Below are 22,361 nucleotides of genomic sequence, written 5' to 3'. Positions count from 1 at the left end.
TTGTCAAATGATCAATAGAACTCAACTGATATACAAGGTTCATCCAAAGGTTCCAATGTTTTTACTAAAGTAACTGCCTGTTCGCTATGCAACTATTATACAAAAGGGGTATCTTTGGGCACTTCTTGGATCACACACTAGTACTCCTCGTCACCCTCGTCGTAGCCATATTCCTCCTCAAAGTGACTGAAGACATCCCTCTCCGCCGCTTCTTCTTCATCTTCCATTTCTTCATCTTCGTCGTCTTCGTCTTCTTCGTCCTCGTCTTCCACATCTTCCACCACTTCCACTACTTCCTCCGGGCTTCCCTTTGAGGCAGAGGGTGCTTTTGTGGGTTTTGTTACCCATTGCGACGACGGGCTGGGCGCTGCGTCTCTCTTTGGCGAGGTTGTGTCGGAACTGTCGCCCGAAGAGACCACATCTCCGCCGTAGAGTCGTTTCAAGTTCTCGTAGTTGACAAACTTGCTGAATCCCTTCGTCCTCTGGTTGAGCATCTTACCCACGGCTTCAGCAGGACTACTCGCAGGGGTACCGCCAAGCACGCTTCCGTCTCCCATCTGTGCATGCTTCCGCCTCTGTTGCTTCTTCTTGGGGCCTCCACTTGCTTGCTCCAGGCTCTTCTTCAGCATCTTGGCCTGACGATCTCTCAGCCAATCCTCGTTTTTGGTAACCCAGATCTTCTCTTTAAGTGCAACTTCTTCGGCCGAGAGAACACATCTGGCAACCTCTGGGTCATCGTCAAACTCGGCATCGTCCAGATCTTCCTCATTGCTGACGGTAGAAGGACCACGAAGGCGAGTAGCCAAGGCCTCTGCGCGTGCAAGAACTGCAACCTCGTCGATCTCTCCGTCGTCTAGGATGTTCTCGATTTCTTCCTCAAGGTCGTTCTCGATTTCGAGATCTTCTTCTGGGATGGCAATCGGGGCCTTCTTTTCCTTCTTACGCCGCTTTCTGGCCTGCTTTCCTGTACTCGTTCCGGCATTTTCAGACGCGATCAATTCGGAATGGGCGATGTTGGACGCTTCGAGTAGGGCGCGGTCGATGGGAATGTCGGGTATCAAGAAGCCTTCTGAATCGCGGCGTAGAGACTCGGAGGTGGACTGGACTGCTGGGGACGAAGATGACCCAACAGACGGGGGCCCGTTCACTTCTTCGCTCAGCTCAGAGGACTTCCGCTTTCTACGTTCGTTGGTGCGCTCTTCTTTCTCTCTCCGCTTGTAGATGGAAGGTGGTTCGCCCTTGACCTTCAGTCTATGACCGTAGTCGCGGAACTGCTCGATGCTGAGGCTCGCCGCTTGTGTACGCTTGAACTCGATGAGGCGCTGGAATATGGTGTTGTCGCAGACCTTGACCACGTAGACAACCTCCCGGACGGTGCGTCGAAAGTTGTTCTGCCGGGCAGCTATGATGATGCATGCGCCGCAGAGGCCTGCTGGCTGTCGACCCTCCACCATCCAGTCTCTCTTCATGCGCCGCAAGATATTCACAGCGTCTGTAGCTACTTTTCGAGTGTCGTCGCCAAACTCAAGCCTCTCTGCAAATTTGTCGATGAGGGGTTCGACCTCTAGGACAGCTGGGACACCGGACGCCGTAGCAGGTTCACCGAACCATAGCTCTTTCCGCAGAGCCTTGTATACATCACCGAGAGCCCACACGTTCATCTAGATTCAAGTCAGGTATGCTCTGTACGAAAGAGTGGCTGGTATAACTTACTTGAAGCTCAGCTGCAAAGTCCATCAAGAGGGTAGTGTTGCCTGCTTTCCGCCGGCATGCGATGTAAAGACAGACGGCGGCGACAGTGCGCACACGACGACCTTGGATGAAATTGATGCCGATTGCAAGCTTGTATATACCAAAGGCTTGGTCTTCAGTGCTCGGGTTGTTGAGTCGAACCGCAGCAGCGATTTTGTTGATCTCGGCTTTGCCTGTGGATGATGTCAGGACCAATGGGAGACATGTTACTCAAGAGACTGATACTGACCCTTCTGTTCGGTCTGCTCCCTGCTCTCCGTGGTTCCGCCGTTCCTCCGAAATGCTGGTCCCATGGTCTTGGCATGTCGCTGGTTCTCTCCGACGAAGGCACCCTGGACAACGGCGGCACCATTGGAGTTCTCCCCAAATGTGACTTCGGACACGATCTCGGACTCAGTAATGACAGTCCCGCAATTCATGCAGGCATGTGTGCCGTCGGTGTCTGAGAATTCAGGTGCTTCGCAGCATTTTGGCGGGGCAGTGGCTTTGGGTCGAGCGATTTGGCCGCCGGCTTTGGCGATGAGCGATTTCGCGTCTTTTGCGGATTCTAGACGGACTCGTGGAGGCCTGGCAGGTGGTCGAGCGGTGGACATGATGATGGATGTGGCGTTGGCAATTGTGTAGAATTTGGTAGGAGGCCAATGGCAGTGGCGAGGAGTGAAGTCGATCAAAGAAAATGTGTACAGTGTCCTCTAGTCGGCAGCGGCACAGCAAAGCTCATAATACAGCTTGAATTGCACTTCCGGATTCGTGCAAGTATGAGGTTCGTGAATGGAGAGGATCGTGAGGATGCGCGAGGTCAGTGATGGAACAGTCGGAGTCAGAAGTTTGGTGAGTGCAGCCTATAGCCGGGAGGTTGGGCTCGTGCTCCAGCTTTTGGCGACGTGGTGGGGCAGCCGAGCGCGAGCGCAAACGCTGATCGGCGCTAGTTTTTCCGATCTCCGAGCGGGCGTTCGAGTCGCCCACCTTATTCTGACTTATTGCCTTGAAAACAATAGCAATCTTCACTTGCGACGAGAATCACTCCACCAGCGAGAGCTGGGGAAGAAAGGGGCAGAAAAGATAAAGCAAGACGAAGATAGCGACTCGCTTTCCCAAATACTACCGCTGGTCCTCGCTGGTGGGTGCGAGAGGCTGCGAGGCTGGCTTTAACACTGCGCCACAAAAGGGAGAGATGAGAAGTCGCTCGAGACTTTCAACGTCGGCTACTTATGCACTCGCAACGAATGGCCGGCTTCTCGAGGCCTAACCGAGTCATTCTCACTTGTCGGCGGACGACAGTTGCTATTCAGCCTAGCTCTATCCTATCAACATTCATACAAAAACTTCAGATGGAAGGCTCCTGCATGTCGGCGTGAACATCGCTTTAGCTACGCCTGCTCCATTTCCCCGTCGTCTTCACAAATCCTCCCCGCTAGAACACGGGCAACTTCAAAATAAGACTCGTCGTCAATCACTGTGACGAGATTCGACTTCTACAGATATGTAACAAGGCGATCGAAGTTTAAGAGGCTTCAAGTTCACCGTCCACAACACCATGCCGCACGTGCACCTAAGCCCAACAATGGGTCGCTAAAGAACGCCCCTGACGTTACCCGGGCCGTCAGCCAGGCCGTCACCCAATTTTAGCCCACGGAGCGGAAGCACAGGTCTCCTCCTTGCCTGGGCCCAATTGCGTGAGCCCCTCGCCCAGCTGCCCGCACGGCTTTGAAGCTGAGCTCCCCTCTCTTCCCCAGCTTCTCCAACCTCCTTCCACACCATCGCACCCAACACAACCGCCCGCTCTCCCCACACATCACAATGTCTACACGGAAGAGGAAGCAAGAAGCTGAGGAGGAGGAAGAGCTCCAGGCTCTTCCGTCCGACGAGAGTGACGAGGAAGAAGAGTGAGTGCCTTTCAGCTCCTGACGTCATCCCACGATGCGCCGACATGGCGCTGCGATACGCGACCGCGTCAATTGTGGTCGCATTACCAAGAAACCCGTCTATGTGCTATCGGAAGCTGTTGGAGATGTAATACCGTGATTTTAAGGCTGCTCAGGAGGTCGTCTTACCCTCAGCGCACCATAGCAGCCTCCCCAACGCCATCTTACAATGTTCGACCTTTTCATAACCCTGTGCTGCGCTTTTGTGTCCAAATTGACCGATCGTTCGTTTTTATTCCTTTGCCTTGTGTGGTCTTCATGACTTGCGCGTCTTATTGCGGCAAGGCTGACCCGTTGCGCCGCGATAGATATGAGACCGAGGGATCCGAGGTTTCTTTCGACGATGAGGATGACTCCGAAGCAGAAGAGGCTCCAGGTATAGCCAAGCGCCCTGTCTGACATCTGCCATCTTACTCACACTCACGTTCAGCTCCCAAAGCCAAGAAGAGAAAGGTCACCAAAGACAACGAAGAATCCGAGGAGGAGCCCGAAGCCGTTTCCTCGGAGGACGATGATGAAGACGAGGAAGACGCGAAGAAGGCCCCGAAGAAGAAGGCTCCTGCACCCACGACTAAACCAGCGAAGGCTGCCGCTGCCGTTGCCGCTCCAGCGGAGCCTGTGCCCGTCGTTGAGGACGATGATGATGACGAGGATTAGAACAAGTCGCTTGTTCGAGCTCGTTCCGTAGTATGAAAGGCGGTTGTTGGGCTCAGCGACTAAAAGTTGCGAACACTTAGGATCTGTTTGGATACTTGTACAAATTCGTGCGCCAATCATGTATCCAACTCGCAAATATTGCATGCGCAATAAATGAAGCCATTGTAAAGTCTTCTGTTGAGGTCAATCACGATGGTTTTGACGATATACATTCCTTGGGTACGCCCACTCACCTTTAGGGTGTCTCATGATGCCTTATTCTTGCGGTCCATGTCAGCATCTCACTCCTGCTTCATTCGAATTGGATGAGATTTTGACGCTTATAAACACACCAGTCTCTCTTTAGAAATCAGCACTTAGCAGATCTTGGACTGTAGACAGCAGAATCTAGTCATTGGCAAGACAGCTTCGAATGCACGAATAATGATGTTCGACTAAATCATGTGTGAACGTACGATCTAAGAGCGCAGACTTCCTTTTTCTCGGTTAGGAAAGCTTGAACCAACAAAGTCAGTATGAATCGACGCCAGAACGCAGGATGTTCATTAGACATCATTCGCAGATTGTTCTCGCTGAGCAGACAATGGTATTTTGTATAGACAATAGTACCAAAGCGGGCATATACCGGATGTCCAGCCCTGTCTTCCATGCTCAGTAAGCCCAATGCTTGTTCATGCACTAACCACGTTTAGGATAACGATAGTGGAGCAAAAGCGGTTAAGTCAGACGTCGGGACCTCAGCTGTTCCTTCTCGAAGCCCACACAACTTTTGTCCTGTTACGGAGATATTCGCGTCACCTTTACCACTCTGCGTCTCTCGGCGCCCTTATCTATATACGCATTGGGCCAATACCTATTAATCCGCGGCACTCCAATGGAGACACAGCAGCCGCGGAAACGACGCAGGGCGAAGGGGTCAGAGGAGCAGGACAACCAGCAGGAGAACTTCCTCTTCGTTGATTCCTCAGATCAGCAGGGTACTTCAAAGCCTGACCGAGCCTCGCGCTCGTTTGTGATGCAGCAGGCCCGAAAACAGAAGACATGGTCGACGAAGAAATTCCCAGCGAATTCTGCTGCAAAACGAACCAGTAAAGCCCCATCCCAAGACGATGGCCCCGATGGAACGGGCTCGCTCTCCTGGGTACATTACGCTCCGAAGAATGAGAGTTCACATAAAGGGGAAAAGATTGTCCCTTACCGTTTCGGCGGCTCCCAGTCGGAGCAACCAGCCGTGTGTCGTCTACCCTTCTGCAACGGGGACTTCTGCAGCCAATCTCATCATTCCCCTCCTCGCGCAGATGTGCTTAACCTGTCGCCAAGAGGCCGCGGTCGTCTCGAGATTGCCCCAATTGGTGTGTTTGATCCGTTTAATACGCTTCCGGTGCGGGCCGATCCTCGTTCATTTGCTTTGATAAATCACTGTAAGGCCCCCTGAGCCAATCATCTTGCTGAAGCGAGTTAACATTTGGTTCCATAGACTGTAGAAATTTAGTGCCGCTTATGATACCGCTGGATATACGGCGTCAATCGCAAATAGGGCGGGATGAATACCTCGCGTCTGCTGTGCGAGATGAAGCCAGAGGTGCCTTTACACACACAATAATGTGCGCTGCAGCACTCCATCGGTTTGCAATGGGCGCAGGACCTCTTAATGATGTACTCTATCACAAAGCGGAGAGCATCTCGAAAATAAATGCCAACCTCAGCGACCCAGGGTTTCGCGTCCACGATAATAACATTGCGGCTGTGTTCAACCTACTGAACATCGAGGAAAGCCTTCTTGGCATAGTCTCAGCGGGCGGAGGACGGCCAGGGCTAGCCTTCGACCCCCAGCAGAAATTGATGCACCTAAACGGATTAAGGGCCATGCTCCAGCAGCGGGGCGGGCTGGCAGGCCTGAGTTCCAGCCGGTGCCTGCAGGCTTTCATCTTGTGGTTAGTACCGTGCATATGTCACAAAGGAAGAGTCTGACGGCTAACTGGACAAATAGGCATAGCATCGCGCACTCAATCGCGTCTTTCGAACAGCCCTATGCTGCTCTCATCGACACTGAGGGACGCGCATACACGTACACTATTCCTGAATCTCCCAAATATCCTTCTCGCTCTTCTCCAGTACAAGTCCTAAGGCTTCTGAGAGACCTAAAGATAGATGTCAACTTGCGAGATATTGCGGCGGATGTATCCTTACTCTCCTCCGATATGACCTCCTGGCTGGACGACCCCAAATGCCCTCTCGACCCCGTCGAGCTCCAGAAACATGGATTCCTCCTCCTACAGCGCTGCCTCGCCTTCCTAGACGAGTCAATCGCACCAAAGTCTCCGCTAGAGCAGTCTGTCTGTCTAGCGATTATGATCTTTGTAATCCGCATCACGCAACCTACAGACGTCAACTTCAAGACCATGATCTCAGCTAGCCTTCCCCGACTCCGAGAAGCGCTCAAGAAGACAAGCATCTTCAAGTGGTCCGACTCCCCGGACATCCTTCTCTGGGTGCTAACGCTAGGAACGCTGGCAGCTCAAGGATCCCCACACATGGGCTTCTTTACCCAGTACTCCACCGTCGCTTTCGCGGATGCTGGCATTGATAACAACACCTCGTGCGACGAGCTATTGGCGCGGATGAAGATGTGTCTATGGCAGAGCTCGCTTATGGATAACGCCGTGAAGAAGCTATGGGTAAAGATTGGGATTGCGAAGGGTGATGACGAGTGGCTCGTCGTGGACGATGAGCCGGACACGGAGACAGTTAGCCACATGAGCAGTCCAGATGGCCAAAGCGAGACCACCGTGGCTTCTCTAACATCTACGCGCTTCTTTTCATGAGACCTAGCGAAGAGCAGGCCTCATAAGTAAGGCAAGAAACACGCTTCCACCCAACTCGGAAAGTATCTGTACATACATCCATCCCTTCATCATGTCTACTCGTTACAATGTTGCACTCCATCTAACTTCTCTCCCCCCCAAACCGCCTCACCGCCCCCACCACCTCCCCCAGCCCCTTCACCACCACATCCGGCCCACCCCCCTCCCCCTCCACCAACCCATCCACCCACCCCTTCCCCCCGCGATCCACCCAACACGCCCGCATCCCCACCGCCCGCGCCCCCACCACATCAAACGGATTCGAGCTCACAAGCCAGACATCCCCAAACCCCCCCTCGCCCCTCTCCGCCCGCTTCCCCACCCGCTCCGCCAGATGCGCATACACCTCAGGCGCGGGCTTGAACTTCCTCACTTCCTCGACGACGACAATCTGGGCGAAGACGGCGGCGTGCGGGGACAGGCCCGGGGAGTGATTGACGGAGCGGGTGACCATGTCGCGCGTGCCGTTTGAGAAGACGACGGCGGTGAGGTTTCGCTCTTTGGACAGGGCGGCGAGGGCGGGGGCCACGTCGGCGAAGGGGGCGAGAGAGTCGTAGGCGGCCATTAGGTCTGTGACTGCGCTTGGGGAGAGGGGGGGCAGGGCGTGCTCGGCGATGGCGTGGCGGAGGGAGCGCTGGGTTAGGGTCGAGAAGGGGGTGTAGGTGTCTACGGAAGCGGTTAAATATGGGCTTTATTTAAGCATTGAGACGTGTGAGAGCGGTCATGCGGTTCGGTTACGGGGGTAGGAGTAGGACATCGCACTCATGCTGTTCGCCCGCCACGTGTACTCTAGTTGGTACTTTCGCCATGTTTGCGCTACGGCTTGCGCGGTTTCGTTGCCGAAGTGCTCGGCTAGTTTTTGGGCGATTGATTCGGTGGAGAGGAGCGTGCCGTAGGCGTCGAATGCTAGGATGATGTCTTTGTTTGGCGCCATTGGTGCGGTTGTTGCAGGATAGTGAGTTGTGCTGACGAAACGCAAGTAGTTTCTGAGTGTTCCTATTCCCTTATCGTACAGATGACCGGCTGGTTAGGAAAAGGCGTATTCGTTTGATAAATTGGTAGACTTGAAGCTCGGAAGATTGATTTTATACATGACGAATGCGGGGATGTAGTGCCCCACTACTACTAATCTCCTGCTCCCAGGTCTGCCTTCGGCCGGGCCTGCGGCGGGGTGGCCGGTTGGTGCGCACATATCATAGACGTCATTCTGGGAAAAGGTACTGTAGTTAAGAGTTGATAGAATTCCATTCGATCGATTTTGCATTGATTATTGTAATCACGTTCCACAACTTCATTTCATGAGATTAGTTGTAGCTACATGCTGTGATTGCCATGGTCTATAGTCCTCTATATACGCCTCAAAATCCGAGAGAGATAGAGAGATTCGATTTCTGCGAATTTAATTGTCTCTCTAAGTGTGTGCCTTTGAGAGCTCGCAATGGATTTCTCTAGAAGGCCTTGCGAAAATGAAGCGAGTCGTCATAAGACGGACCACATGGGTCAGCCGCACGTCTGAGAGCCTTGATATCGAATTGCCTGCTACTTTGGGTGGTTCTGTAGCGTATGTAAAAGAGAAATCTAGACGAGATGTAAAGAAGTGAGTACCGCAACTTGGCCGAGAATCCGCAGCTGCTCCATGGTCTGAGCAGCGGTGCTTGATATTCTCTGGCACACTTGCGAAGATATAAGCGAGATGTAAATGATAACACCGCATGATTTAGATATGCATCTGAAGGCTTGTACTTGGTATGCTTACTGCTGGCTGCGATCCTCTAGGGTTCGTGAAGAAATCCGAACTCGATTAAAAGCATGACTACCGCAAATCGAATTGGCTTTCGAAGGGTCCACTTCCCATGGTTTCGGTTCCACACAATATTGAGGGCACTTGAGATGAAACTTATTAAAGTGAATACCGTAAGTCAGACTAGCATTCGCATGCTTTTTACTTGATCCTCATGACGCTACTTAAGATCGTCCAGCCTACTCACGAGACACCTCACAAAACCCCTCGCGAGATTTGGGATTGCGTTTTCATACTTCTGCTTGGTAACCAAGCTGCTGTCTGCGGTCCTCTGGCGCTTCAGGAATATACAATCGAGTTGGCAAGCTCCTCTGAAGCGTGTGATATAGGCGAGCGACCGAGAACTTCCACTCACTCTAAGTGCCACTCACCAGCGTTCTCTAGAGTATCCGAGGCAATAGGAACGAGATATAGAGGTAAGAGCACTACGAATTTGTATGAACAAAATGAAGAATGGAGGTCTGCATCAGCAGCGTCGCATTCACCGGTGTTTTTGCGTCCACCTCGTTTATTCCTATACACCTTGAAATCCTTCGCAGTACTAAGTATGTACGTCGCACGTCGCACGTCGCTTAACACAGCCCAGTACCGGATCCGAAGGTCTAGCGTACATTGTGCGTCGCAGCAAGGCTGAATTAGAATCCTGACGGATCGACGTACCCGCAATATGGGTACAGGTGCGGCGGCGCGATAGTCCAAAAAGGGAGTTGTGGAGTTGCGAGTTGCGAGTTACGACATGTGGCCACAATGGCAGTGCATGCAGGTGAGGTGGGTTATGTAATAGGCGATTGTGTTGGTGGAGTTGTAGAGTGCTGATCGCAGGGCTGTGCGCTAGCCTTGGCACGTTCGCTACACTTACCTGTTTTAGGCATATCGCGCGACAGCTTTTTGGAGAGGCCGCCTTTTCTTCAATTGAGAGGATCTGCAGATTTAGTTGTTTCTCCGTTTTGTGGAGATGTGTCGATAGGTTATAATAGGCTTAACTGATGTCATGGCATCCCTGGAGGCGGCGCTGTGGCGCTACGAAGTGCAACGTAGTGTGTAGTAGGTGGGTAGGGCAGCGACTACAGAGATTACAGTACTCCGGAATAGACTATTTCATCTCCGCGGGTTGTTCTTGATTTACCGTGAACGAGGATCGTGATAGCTGGCACGCTTGGGAGGATGGAGGCCAAATATCGGAGGAGAGACTACAGCTAGATTAGGCGTTCCATCGACAACGCATCTTCTCTACGACGTGTGATAGGTTATGATGCAGAATGTAGGTGATCTGGTATTTGAGAGTGTGATAGTATGCAGCTGATTTGGAAAGTGATTGAGAATGATTGGAAATAGAGACCCCGGTCTCCACACATGTCAGCATTGCTGGGTAAACATGATGTATTTGCGATCGCGACATCACGCGAAGCGAGTTGCAAGATATTTGGATCTCTCGCGAGCTGGTATGGAGTCATTGGTAAAGAGGGGTTGTCAATGACAGGGGCGAAAATATGACTGGATAATGTATCTTGATGTAGAAGCCAGACCTTTAATCTGCTGCTGAGTCTCACCCAGCAGGGTCCTATCTGTCACGCGGGTCGTGATGTGCTGGTCTTATTTGATAAGAAACTTGACTACACCCGAATTGTCGAATGCCCGGGATGCTCTTCTCAGCATGGTGATGTTAGTGGTCAATTCGCCAGTCCTTGAGGATTTCAAGCACAGTTCCGGCCATGGCTTGACTCTTTGACTCTTGAATGTCAGACTCGTCTCAAGTGTGGCAGTGGTCCTTCAGTTGAGGCGTCCGGGATCGGAGAGAGGGGAAAGGCGTTCCCATGGCACCCAGCAATGAGACAGCGAAGCCAGCAGGGCAAATTAAAAATAGTCGAGAATGCTAAGGCGGTCGGAGTTGGAGGCCCTGCATCCGCGCGACTTAAAGTACGGCAGGAGAACAGACGGCGGCGTCGCATGAACCCTCGCTGGGAAAGGGGTGCCAGGCGCGTGGTATATACTCCCGGGCTGGCCGGTGAGGCTCAAGCCACGGGACGGTGGGGAGCTGTGTCGCCAGCGCAGTGGTTCTCGCTCCACACGGTGCGACATGGGCGAGAGCAGCGGTGTGTGCGGGAGCACATTCCACCTCCGGCCGGGTTGTGAGACGCTTAATTCGAAACCTTGCAGCAGCGCCAGCCCTACCACGCGCAACGGGAGAAGGGGGCAGTGCGCTGGGAAAGCTTGGCCTCGCTGACTGTGTCGGGGCTGTCTCTGGGGAGGATTGGACATGCCCCAGCGGTTTAGCCCAGCAGAGCCACGCCAGAGTCCGTGAAGGGAGCAGAGAGCGGACAGGCCACTGCGGGCGCCCATTGGCTGCCTATTTGGACATGTCTAGGGCGTGGCTGAGGCTGCAGCGAGGTGCTGCAAAGGGCGCGATGTTGCGAAGCCAAACGGCGGTCGATGAGCGGCATGTTACATGGCCAGCCTGCCGTGCTGCGAAATCAATTGCAATGGATTGTCAACGAGGTTGCGCGCCTGCAGCAGTGCAGCCTAGCGACGTCAACAAAGGAAAAGGAATTGGAATTGCGAGGTGGTGCAGGCGTGAGTAATCATGGGGATTAGGAATCGCTGCCTCGATTGTCAGCAGCCCTACATAACTACACCAACGGCGATCAGTCGTCTGATGCGGGGAGCCAATCAGCGGGCCGCCCAGCATCGGCACCAGGGAGTTGCGGGTTTCGCTGGCACGGCATCCCATCGCGAGCACGGCACCGCGAGCACGCCGAATGCAGTCGCAGATAATTGCGCGCCGGTGCGATAACATGTCAAGACGTGGTGCGACCGGGGCCTGGGGACCACCATGTCCACGGTCGAAAGCACCGGTCGAGAGCGCGGCAGAGCATCACGTTATGACTCCATGGGGCGGCTATGACGAGGACATGCTCGTGAAGTCGGCGTGTGAGGGCACTCGGAGTTTGCGAGAGCCCGCTGCCCATGGCCAGCATCGCGGACGAAGCGCGATCTCCAAGGCTCGCCCGAGAAAACCGAGCGGCGATCCCTGGGTCCAAGGGTCTGGGGCGGGCGCGGAGTTTCGCCGGTATCGCCAATCCGCAGCTAAACCAGCGTATTCCGTATCTCCGAACAGTCTCCATCAACTCGATCCATCATGAGTCCGCCTGCGGCGTGCCGAGTCATCCTCGGTGCGCATAACGTCGACTTGACGATGCTTGGCGTGAAGATGCTTCCATTGTCGCAATGCCGCGTTGCATGCTGTGCGGGCTTAGCGGCGACAGCAGTGGCCTTCTGCGTGTGCGGCAGACCCGCTGGCGGAGCGGTGGGCGCAGGCATCTTGTGAGTGGCTTGTTCGCGGCCTCTTGTGAGTGGCTTGTTCGCGGCCTCTTGTGAGTGGCTTGTTCGCAAGCATCCATCAGCTGCAGGCGCGGCGCCGTGGAGATGAACGAGCAGAGATGCGGAGGAGACACGGGCACAGACGCGAGCCGACGAGGCTGTCTGCGCGTTTCGTCCGCTGTGCCTCAGCGACCGCGTCGGCGCTGCGAAGTACGAACGCTGGAGCCGACGTACGAGGCTTGGAGCCTGGCGCGAGGAAGAGCCGAGCTGCGGGACGGGCATGATTTGTCGCGGGCCGCTGGCAGCAGATGACCAGGCCTCAAGGCTCACTTTTCAGCGTTTCTAAACACCGGGCAATACGTACGGCCGAACGGCATGGAAGCGTGCTGCGTAATACCGTTTGGGAGCGTAAGGTTGCAGGCGGACGCTAGGGACGAGTGATTCATCATCCTCACCGCTGCGCTGCAGGGGCTGTTAAGGCCGTGCAGCTCGGGCTTACACGCCCACCGACTTCTGCTCCGCCGGATCGAAGTGGCCCTTAACCCCAGCACGCCGTGGTCATCCACGCGAAACAGCCTTGGATAAAGCAACACGCTGCCCCAACCATCCGGCCGCATTCTCACCACTCACCAGACCAGACATCAAATACCACGACCAGTTCAACACTCTTCAAGGCCGACTACAACATCCACCGCTACAACATAACAACGACGACATCAAAGCAACACCCCTGCTTCGCATCGCCCAGACCACCGCCAGCCAATCACACCAAACCAGTCATACCCTCTAGGCATTGACTCACGCCAGGCACACAAAATTCTGCCTCCACACATAAACACGATGCCTTCCGCACACACTCCCTCGCATCTGCGACTCCAGTCTTCCTTCGACCCCATTGCCGTTGAAAGCACCCGCTCGCACTTCGTCTCGTCGCCGCCCCAGAAGAAGCAGAAGATGAGCCTCACCCAGACCTACTACATCGCCGCCTCCGCCCGGTCAAAGCTAGGCAAAGAAGCCTGCCGGGCGGACCACGACCTCAGGCTCCTCGTGGGCCACGCCAACCTGCTCGACTCCCTCATGCTCGAACTTGCAGACGCCGAGCGGGAACAAGAGGCCTGGTTCAACCAGACCGTCAAGAAGGCCTCCAAGGCCGACGAGCCCCGACATGTGCAATGGGTCGACACCATTGCCGAAGCTCCAGAAGAGGAGGAGGAGGACTCAGACAGCGACTCTGAGTCGGACTACTACGACGAGGACGGGGATTTCGACATGATGATCCCAATGCCCAGGCGGATAATCCAGGCACCCGTCCAGGTCACCACCATTGAGATGGACGAGGACGAGGACTTTTACGAAGATTTCGAAGACGACGAGGAGCACGCCCTCACCCGCACCTCCTCGCAATCACCGCCCGAGCTCGTCCACGATGAGGACTCCGACGACGAGTCGCCGCCCGTCTCCCCACCCACACTGAGCATGGAGTTCTCGGAGAAGGAGGCAATCCTCACAACATCATACTACGACCGCAAGCAGACCACGCTGTCGACGCCGGAGCAAGCATCCTTCATCCAGGATGGCTTCTTCATACCCGAACGAAACAACGCCCCGCTCATAGCCTCGTGTTAGCCGCAACACCACACTTCTTTGGCCTACGACTTTCAGCGATTTGAGCGAGTGATTGATTTCTAGCATGGCGTCTCGGGAAAAATATCACCGAATTTCATTTATATTGGGTTTCTACGATCAGGGAATTGGATTCCGCGGCGCACAGGAGTTGCCGCGACGGACCATCCCACCTCACTACTCTGCTGGACTGGAGCATTTCTTTGGCAGGACTCGGAAAGATATGGAAGCAGCATGTGAAGATGTCGAACGGATCAGCGGACACGGCTTGGCGAGATCTCTCTCAGCTGACAGCACGAGGTCGAGACTCGCAGCCGGGATACATAGCAATTGAAATGATCACATCACACAAACAAGACCTCCTTACTCTGCCTTGTGATTTGCTCGACTGACCAACTGATCCAGCTTGTCTCGAGCACCCAGCTCCACAAGACAATCCCCAGACATCCCCTCATCATCCTATCATCCCATCGCAACATGAGGCATCTCAGCTGACCCCCTGCCCTAGAATTCCGGCCTGGCCGTGCCCCGCCCGCGGCAAACCCCTGCTTGTCAGCCAAGGCTTGTCTCTGCCACCGCTGTTCCCGCTCGTTTCCAGCGCGACGGCTTCAGCCCTGTCTCGCTCGGTCTCTCGCTTTCCCGCACCTCGGGCGACAGTTCGGCCTCAGGTCGGCGTGCGGCACAACTCGACGATGCGAGTCTCGCACCCGACGGGCCCGTGGTGATTGTTTCTGTTTTTCAAATCAGCGATCTTGGCGTCTTTATTCGCAGGTGCCTTGCTGATCTCGCAGCTTGAAGTCAGATGGGCTTAAATCTGCTCTGCTACTCACGATCACCGCGACATCGCGCGAGAGCGTCGATCAGGGAAATAGTGTTGGATGTTGTAGATATGGAGAAGCACCGCAATTCACTCCAACCGCCAGCACCGCCAAAAACAAAACACCACGTAGAGCGCACCTTTTCTCCGACGGCACGCGAGCAAGTCGAGATTATCGGACTTCGCCTCGTGTCGCAGACCCCAGAGACACTGTTTGGAGCCCCAGCTTCTGGTGTTTTGTTTTCGGTTTGCGAAACAAGCGACGGAGTCCGCAATCGTTTGAGGCCCCCAACTAGCACATCCCTATCTACATCCGGTTTCGCGGAGAAGGAGATCAATGATTGCGAGATGCTGGCGGTTTCGTGCTCGCAGCGCATTTCTGCATGCAGTCAGCGAACTGTTGGTTGGTGTTGCGCCGTTTCAAGCTTCAAGGCCTATGAGAACCTTGGAAGCAGGTTGCGGTCGGATTTCGGCCGTTTCAAGCAGGAAATCAGCAACATTTGCTTGATTAAGTTCCAGCAGCGTGTTGTGTGAGAATGCGAGCTTCGCAACTCGCTCCGCGTTTGCGTATTCAGGAGCAGGATTTGATTGCGACTCCTGCTGAGCCTCCTTTCATCACTACTCGCGCTGCCACGTTTCGCAACTCTAGCTTTCTAGGCTTCTGCCTAATGGACGAAGAACGGCCCGCTGCGATCTAGCCCCCAAGACAGTATGCATCGCGAAAGTAGCCTATTCAACACGTATACGCGACGACACCGCCTACGTACGCACGCGCGCAGCAGTAGCCATGGGAACGCGCGGGATACGGGCGTAAGTATGCTCCGCAAAACAACTCCACATTTCAAAAGCTCCCCTCACCTCGGCATTTCGTGAATTTTTACAAGCTAATCAGGCAACCGTTTTCTTCCTCTTCCTCGCTTGCTGGCCGGACCCCGCGGCCCGCGCGTGTGACTTTTTGGCAGATACCCGCCTCGCGCCGCCCTTCCATCTTGATCTCAACGGGTCGGTCGGAGGGCTCAAAAGCGCGCACGCAGTCGATCATCGTTCACCCGATTAGGCGATCCTGTGACTTCTGGTCGGGAGAAGCAGGCTCTCCTACTTGCTGCTGTACTGAGTGAATATCGTTCATCCCGACTTCTCCCATCCCCACAACAACCATCACCGCCTCTTCCGGAGAGTCGTCTGCAGCCGGGATATCCTAGATCCTTGAAAAAGAAACACCTAAACCGCTCTTTTGGAAATGATGGTCACTTGGTTCAACAACCTTGCTCCCGGAGCCGAATAAGCCTGGTGAGAAGGTGATCCTTGTGCCTGTTCAGACCGACCTGGAATTGTATGTAGCCTCGCCATGTCGGCACGGAGGCCCCGCCGCTTCCGGCAGCTCGCTGGTTACCCTTTTCGGTCGCACGGTCTCGCACGAGGTGGAAAAGAAATTTTCGATTTTACCTCAAGTACCTCGTGGAGTCATGCCAGCTTGGTCTCTCTGCTTGTGGGGCAGGCACGGCTACGACGGAAGCTCCGCGGCTGTCCACGGTCCTACTTATCTACTGGATCTTCATGAGAGGCGAGGATATAGAGCTTTTGGGAGGAGTATGTTACCCACTTCGACTCCGACTCTCCGAGTCTTCCCCATGATCAGCTTCCGGGATCTGGCGCAAAGAAACGACTTCGAAAATTTGCCTATCACTATCCCGATTAGGGAAAGGCCTCACCGTTACTTGTGGCGCTTTTCAGAAGTTCTTGTCAAACCTTAAATCCGGTGGCTAGCGGCTGGCTTGCAGAATTGGTATCTGTAAGCATGCTACATTGCTGAGTTGAGGCGGGGAATAGAGTAGTATAGGTGGGTGTGGAATGTAGGCGTGTTCCTTGTTTCTTCTTCAGTTGATCAAGATATGGAATGCATCGGCTTTGATATCATCGGCATGTTGCGCAGGTGTCGGCAACGGCAACCTAGCAGAGCGTGTGGATGCAGAGTCGAGGTAAGCTTCGCGCATGCATCTTCCTCGACATCTATTCCCTGTTTCGGCCACCCTTCAATCTTCCTCACGCATTTCCTCGGGGGAATGATGGGTATGCATGGCTAGGTCAGTTGCATTGTAGTCAACCCTGTCTCTTTGCTACCAGCCATTCGTGGAACTTTATCTGATGTGTGCTGGGGTTTGCCAGCGTGGACTTGCGCTTCCTGGTTGACGTGTGCTTCCTGGTTGACGCGCGCTGACCAAGATTAGCGAGATTTGATAGCAGTTTGCAAGCAGGGTTCCATCCTTTCTACCTTCGCGATGTCACATTGCGCATACGTCAGAGCAAGCCATGCGTCCTTTGCTCCCTTACCTCTTTTTTGAACGATTAGTAAGCTCGTTAGACCACCCTAGGTAGCGGTATCCCAGAATCTCATTCTGCGAATTTGAACCAGACCTTTCCTAGAGACCTACCACGGAGCATTGCATGCCGTGACAGAAGGTTGTCCGCTAGCCTCTGCTTTCCTCAATGAACAGGCAATTGCACGCAAGCGTGGTGGGGTAATGGACTGATTCAAAAGGTTTCAGCAGCTGGTATCTTGGCGTTTATATCTTACCCAGTGGCAGTTCGAATGTTTTCTCGGAAGGAATCCGGGAAACGCCAAGAAACCATTCCTCTCTGTGTTCAACACTTTCCACCTCAGCCTACCTAGGTGAAAGTGGTTTCTTGGCAGTTCGAATGATTCTGGGAGACTGCCAAGAAACCCTTTGGCTCTGTGTTCAACACTTTTCTCCTCTTGCCTACCTTCGTAAAAAGCGTTTTTTGGCAATTTCGAAAACGCGTAAACCAAGTCGCGTAGTAATTTCCAAACCTCGAGCTCTCCTCGCAATATTACCAAAAGTATCTGATACCCAGACCTCATCAGATACCTAACTAAGTCCCTTCTTTCTGCGATTCACCTCATCCATCTCACTCTCAATTCTGTTCGCTCCCTTGTCGCATAGCTTTGAATCTCGGTGATATAACGGGCACGTGCCGCATGCTTAACTTCTTGGATATCTGAGCTGCTCCACTGTCTCCACAGCATCGGGTATGCTGTGTTCAACCATAGCTTCAGTCTCGCTTCATCTTGGCAATACCACAGCCAGTCCGCGTGACGGCCATCTCCAATGTTGCACGGCTTCAATGTCGAGGGCCATATATAGCGCCAAGTGGCTGGGCGAGAAGGAGAATTGACGCTTAAGAGCTGAGAGATACCATACCACCTCCCCTTACCGTCGCATAGTTTCATCAACGACCCTATCCACACAACTCCCCTTGTACTCTCTCCCAAACCCACCAAAACCCACCAACCCCTCTTCCGGGCCACCTGCATGCCCTTTCCCGAACTCCTCGGCAAAAATGAAGATAAATAATAAACGCAACGAGTCGTCCTCCATCTCCCCTCACACACGCGCTAGAAAGCAGGAAGCCGTGTCATACGCGAGTCGCGTCACAGGTCGCACAGCGCTCGATAGACCCGGAATTGCGGGCCCTGTGCGACCACATCAGGAGTGTGGGAGCCACCGTGTGGTAGCGAGATCGGGTGGGGAAGAGATGATATTGGCTGTGCATCTTGAAGAGGGGCGAGAGATCTTGTCTGTGAGAGCTGAGCTTCTCGATGGACATTGTAGCTGTGGGATGACGGCACTGGAGTGGCTTCTAGGGTTTGAGAGTTTTAATGGTAATTCCCGCGAAGTCGGGAGAGCGATATCCAGGGCTCCTTGTGAGAATTCGTCTTGGAAAGGGTATATCGATAACCATGCTATTTTTCGCTCGGGATCGTGAGGTTTGTCGATATTTTCAGTCCTTCCGCGTGGTTTTTTCTTAGAAGAGGTTGCTGACGATTCATGTAGTATGATCTCAAAACTGTTCAGCCCGGCAGCACTAGTGTCTACGAGCGGAAGGTTGCTGTTGTCAACCGCGCGATGTTGGATCTAGGTATGGGAAAGTATCAGTGGATGGTGTTTGGGCTATCAGGGCTAGGATGGTTTATGGATGTGGTAAGTGTGAAGAAGATTGCCACTCAATCCCAAGATCTGTTTCCCAATACCTGTTAATGGTGCCATTCAATGACCTGGATAGTAAGCTGACTTGGTCCATAGTACTGGAAGCAGTCTATCAATCTCATTGGGCCATTTGTGAGAATGGAGTTTGGGATTCAGCAGATTGCTTGTAAGGGATTTCATCTTCGCCGTGCTTCCCCCTTCCCTTGTGTTCGATCTACTGAGCTGATACTACCCGACTCTAGTCCTTAACGTAGCAAAGCAAGCTGGTTCTCTAATCGGTGCAATCTTCTGGCCTCTGACTTCGGACTACATCGGCCGCCGGCCAGCTTTCAACATCACCCTGGCCCTTAGTTGCGTGACCGCGCTCGTAGCAGCTGGCTCTCCTAGCTTTGCTGCCATTGCTATTCTAGCTGGTGTGATCGGTTTCGCGATAGGCGGGAATCAATATGTGGACAGCACGATATTCATAGAATTCGTTCCGGCATCGCACCAGTTCCTTTTACCTATGGCTACGGTCTTCGCAACCCTGGCTCAACTAATGTCAGTCTTGATTGCTTGGTAAGTGACCTCTGAAATGATCCTCCAACTAGATCCTCGTTCACATACCTCCAAGGCCGCTGGTAACAAATTACTCATGCACTCCCCGGCTCGTAGCAGCACACCAATGCAACTTCATGAATAACTTAGGATGGCGCTACTACCTCTGGACGGGCGGCGGGCTCTCTATCCCTATGGTCATCGCCCGCTATCTCTTCCACCTCCTCGAAACGCCCAAATATCTCCTCGGCCGCTCTCGCGACGCCGCCGCCGTCTCCGTCGTCCAAACAATTGCCTCCACAAACCGCAACGCAACCTGGCTAACCCTCGACTCCCTCCGCGCCATCGACGCCGAGCTCTACAACACTACTACCCCCAGAAATACCTCCCCAACCACGCCCACATCCTCAACACGAACCCTAAAACACCGCCTATCCCCCCACAAACTCCCCGCCCTCTTCTGCACACCAAAAATGGCCCTCTCCACCACCCTCGTCCTCTTCATCTGGTCCACCGTCGGCTTCGGCTACACCCTCTTCAACTCGTTCCTCCCCTTCTACCTGCAATCCCAATCCTCCCACCCCTTATCCACCCAAACCCTCTTCCGCACCCTCGCCATCCAAGCCGCCTGCGGCATCCCGGGCTCCGTGCTCGCGGGCTACGCCGCCGAACTCCCCCGCTTCGGCCGCAAAGGCACGGGCTGCGTCGCGTGTCTCGGCAGCGCCGTCTTCCTGTTCCTGTTCACGCGCGCGCAGTCGGACGAGGCGGTGCTGGGGTACAGCTGCGCTGTCGCGTTTTGCATCGCGGTCGCGCATGGGCTGCTGTATGGGTACACGTCGGAGCTGTTCCCGGCGCCGATCCGGGGCACCGGGCAGGGGGTTGTGGGGCTGGCGAGCGAGGCCGCGAGTTTGGGGGCGGCGCTGGTGGCGGCGTGGGTGGGCTTGGGGGAGCGGAGTGTGTGGGTCGCGGCGGGGTGTTTGACCGGGGCCGGGTGTGCGTTTTTGGGGATGCCGTACGAGATGAGGGGAAGGGCGGCGGCGTAGGGGGTGGAGGGGGTGGGTGGGAGGCTTTTCTTGGGTGGGGAGGATGGATAGGTAGAGGGTGCTGGGGAAAGGTTGGAGGATTGGATGCTGCTTTTTTGGATGGGTATAGGATCAGCATGGGATAGAAAGCTGTGTTTTTGCTGCTGTGTGTGTGGGGAGGAAGGGGGGTTGTAGGGGGTGGGGGTGGAGGTACCATACTATGCGGTGGGAGTAGATGGACGAGGGGTAGCGGAGGGGGGTAGCGGAGGAGGGTTGTAAGGAGTGTGGAGGGCATTTCGGTGTGGGCGAGCGATGGTAATGATGAGTAGGGAGACTGCTGAGTGTCTGGAATGGTGAGTGGTGGGTATGGACTAAAAGAGAGTAGGTTTTGCGAGTTGATGGGACTCAGATTGTCTCAGTTACACTGTACCTAGGCTCTAATTCCTCTAATTGCTCTATATTCGCAGTTGAAAGACGTCGGCGGGGAGGATTCCTTCGGAATCGGTAGAAGTGAGCCATTAGTCCCTAGTCTGGCCTTCACGTGATATTGCATGTGGTACTGTACTCAAGTAATTGATAGGAACGTTCTTTTGGAGATCCAAATATAGCCACCCTTGATCCTTGTATACGATGTACTGAGAGGCGTGACGTGACAATGAAACAGTGCGGTAGCCTCATTCCGCTGTTACAACATCTCCATCCTCAGTAATCTTGTTCCCTAATGCAATGAGCTGGGCACCTACAAAGAATCAGTCTCAGGAGCTTATTGGAGTGAATTTGGTTCCCTACCAAGGCCTAAGTAAGAGAAACTTTCGGGATTAACGTGGCAGACAGTCAAGTCATCCTTGAACTTCCTGACTTCTGACCAGGAAACGTACGCCGTGTCCTCGGGATCGCTGAAATCAAACAAATATGTGTGCATAATCTAGAAATGGAATTAGCATGCGCACATTATACTTGCGAGCTTCGAATAAAGTGAAAGAGGCCATCGGTCTCACCTCATGAAGAAAAGTTGCGACGGGTAATGCGAATAGGTCAATCCCCGCCCTTCCATCTTTCTTTAATTGTTCTTCTCTTTCCTTCTTCGCCCGGATCACTTTTCTTCCAAACTCCCTTTTCACAAATCCGTTCATAGGTTCGTTGAAGTTGCCACCTAGAAGCACCCCAAGGCAATTTCGCGGTGTCATGAAGCCAACCTTCTGGATGTACTCTTTGCAGAATTGGATAAAGGAGTACGTTTCTTTAGGCTCCCGCTTATTGCCTGAGAGTGTGTATGCCTCGGCGTTCTTCGACTTGGGGTCATTGCACGGAGTTACTCGCTAGCTCCACAGCCATACTACACTGTTGTCCGGGTCGTAGATTTTCTTGGAAGTTTTGTATTTGTCTTCCCAGATCTGATATCGGTTCTTATCGCAATAAATTCGAATGGTTGCAACATCTTTGTCGTCTTCTCTCGCCTTATGTCCTATCAGCTTCTCCTGGGATAGAAGACGTCAGATTGAATTCCGCTTTCGTTGTGCTAACTTGCTAGAGTCTCCAGAAGCTGTATTGACCTTAAGCTTTGCCACTACATTCGTCATTGTACATGATCATTTTACTCAGGTTGCCACTACTAGCGTGTCAGTGGCGTTACATCCTTCCATATCCGTAACAAGGGGGAACAGGGGAGTACCCCCCCCCCCTTTCATAGGCTATATATACGGGCCTTATGCCTCTTCAAATCAACACATAACTGCTTCTTCACAACCTGAGAGTTATGAGCCCGGAATACTTGTTCACCAATCACGTGATGCTTTCCTCCTAAAGTACGACAACGCGGTCTCTGTCCCTTGGCTCTCTTACAGCCATTGTATCCTCCTTCCTCTCTCGTCACACGCTAGGAATCAATCAACCTATCTGCCGGAGTTTCTGGATTCCTGTCTGCACAAAAGCCAGCAGTACATCGCATATTCGGTTAAGACAAGGTTCAGCATTTGTTACGACATTCGATTGAGGTTCTCTCTACCATCTCGGGGGTGCGCTTACGCCACCCATACAC

The 22,361-nt window shown here is 53.7% G+C and overlaps 10 protein-coding genes across 10 annotated transcripts; 6 read left to right on the top strand and 4 right to left on the bottom strand.

The window, feature by feature from the left end:
• Positions 1–41: 41 nt before the first annotated feature.
• BDZ99DRAFT_566949 (uncharacterized protein) lies at positions 42–2,515 on the bottom strand. Its single transcript, XM_033727639.1, has 3 exons — positions 1,982–2,515; positions 1,714–1,925; positions 42–1,661 (listed from the first exon to the last, which is right to left on the bottom strand). The coding sequence occupies exons 1-3, from the start codon at positions 2,343–2,345 to the stop codon at positions 138–140; spliced, it is 2,100 nt and encodes a 699-aa protein (XP_033582011.1). The 5' UTR covers positions 2,346–2,515; the 3' UTR covers positions 42–137.
• Positions 2,516–3,509: 994 nt separating this feature from the next.
• Positions 3,510–4,756, top strand: BDZ99DRAFT_458990 (uncharacterized protein). Its single transcript, XM_033719057.1, has 2 exons — positions 3,510–4,053; positions 4,108–4,756. Exons 1-2 carry the CDS (start codon positions 3,936–3,938, stop codon positions 4,332–4,334), a joined length of 345 nt encoding a protein of 114 aa, XP_033582010.1. The 5' UTR covers positions 3,510–3,935; the 3' UTR covers positions 4,335–4,756.
• A 452-nt stretch (positions 4,757–5,208) lies between these two features.
• Positions 5,209–7,278, top strand: BDZ99DRAFT_435125 (uncharacterized protein; the record flags this gene model as incomplete). The annotated part of the gene is made up of 3 exons (XM_033717471.1): positions 5,209–5,755; positions 5,812–6,268; positions 6,325–7,278. The coding sequence occupies 3 exons, from the start codon at positions 5,209–5,211 to the stop codon at positions 7,157–7,159; spliced, it is 1,839 nt and encodes a 612-aa protein (XP_033582009.1). The 3' UTR covers positions 7,160–7,278.
• A 101-nt stretch (positions 7,279–7,379) lies between these two features.
• On the bottom strand, positions 7,380–8,397 carry BDZ99DRAFT_408682 (haloacid dehalogenase, type II; the record flags this gene model as incomplete). Its single annotated transcript, XM_033716519.1, has 2 exons — positions 7,961–8,397; positions 7,380–7,864 (listed from the first exon to the last, which is right to left on the bottom strand). Coding segments are annotated over exons 1-2 (657 nt in total), but the record flags the coding sequence as incomplete, so codon positions are not given.
• Positions 8,398–9,033: 636 nt separating this feature from the next.
• BDZ99DRAFT_189343 (uncharacterized protein) lies at positions 9,034–9,946 on the top strand. Its single transcript, XM_033713126.1, has one exon. The coding sequence runs from the start codon at positions 9,154–9,156 to the stop codon at positions 9,631–9,633; it is 480 nt and encodes a 159-aa protein (XP_033582007.1). The 5' UTR covers positions 9,034–9,153; the 3' UTR covers positions 9,634–9,946.
• Positions 9,947–12,083: 2,137 nt separating this feature from the next.
• Positions 12,084–12,599, bottom strand: BDZ99DRAFT_515799 (uncharacterized protein; the record flags this gene model as incomplete). Its single annotated transcript, XM_033725007.1, has 1 exon — positions 12,084–12,599. One exon carries the CDS (start codon positions 12,597–12,599, stop codon positions 12,084–12,086), a length of 516 nt encoding a protein of 171 aa, XP_033582006.1.
• A 271-nt stretch (positions 12,600–12,870) lies between these two features.
• On the top strand, positions 12,871–14,343 carry BDZ99DRAFT_189289 (uncharacterized protein). Its single transcript, XM_033713125.1, has one exon. The coding sequence runs from the start codon at positions 13,158–13,160 to the stop codon at positions 13,941–13,943; it is 786 nt and encodes a 261-aa protein (XP_033582005.1). The 5' UTR covers positions 12,871–13,157; the 3' UTR covers positions 13,944–14,343.
• A 4,174-nt stretch (positions 14,344–18,517) lies between these two features.
• BDZ99DRAFT_566944 (MFS general substrate transporter) lies at positions 18,518–20,344 on the top strand (the record flags this gene model as incomplete). Its single annotated transcript, XM_033727638.1, has 5 exons — positions 18,518–18,544; positions 18,612–18,758; positions 18,861–18,930; positions 19,007–19,322; positions 19,378–20,344. The coding sequence occupies 5 exons, from the start codon at positions 18,518–18,520 to the stop codon at positions 20,342–20,344; spliced, it is 1,527 nt and encodes a 508-aa protein (XP_033582004.1).
• A 466-nt stretch (positions 20,345–20,810) lies between these two features.
• BDZ99DRAFT_494899 (uncharacterized protein) lies at positions 20,811–21,950 on the bottom strand. The gene is made up of 3 exons (XM_033723337.1): positions 21,322–21,950; positions 21,113–21,248; positions 20,811–21,062 (listed from the first exon to the last, which is right to left on the bottom strand). The coding sequence occupies exons 1-3, from the start codon at positions 21,508–21,510 to the stop codon at positions 20,998–21,000; spliced, it is 390 nt and encodes a 129-aa protein (XP_033582003.1). The 5' UTR covers positions 21,511–21,950; the 3' UTR covers positions 20,811–20,997.
• Positions 21,630–22,361, top strand: BDZ99DRAFT_189264 (uncharacterized protein). The gene is made up of 2 exons (XM_033713124.1): positions 21,630–22,241; positions 22,294–22,361. The coding sequence occupies exons 1-2, from the start codon at positions 21,749–21,751 to the stop codon at positions 22,314–22,316; spliced, it is 516 nt and encodes a 171-aa protein (XP_033582002.1). The 5' UTR covers positions 21,630–21,748; the 3' UTR covers positions 22,317–22,361.

Source organism: Mytilinidion resinicola, assembly GCF_010093595.1.
Source record: "Mytilinidion resinicola strain CBS 304.34 unplaced genomic scaffold BDZ99scaffold_3, whole genome shotgun sequence".
Taxonomy (NCBI): Eukaryota; Fungi; Ascomycota; class Dothideomycetes; order Mytilinidiales; family Mytilinidiaceae; genus Mytilinidion; species Mytilinidion resinicola.
The sequence above is the reverse complement of the archived record's forward strand: the minus strand, read 5'-3'. Positions and strand labels throughout refer to the sequence as shown.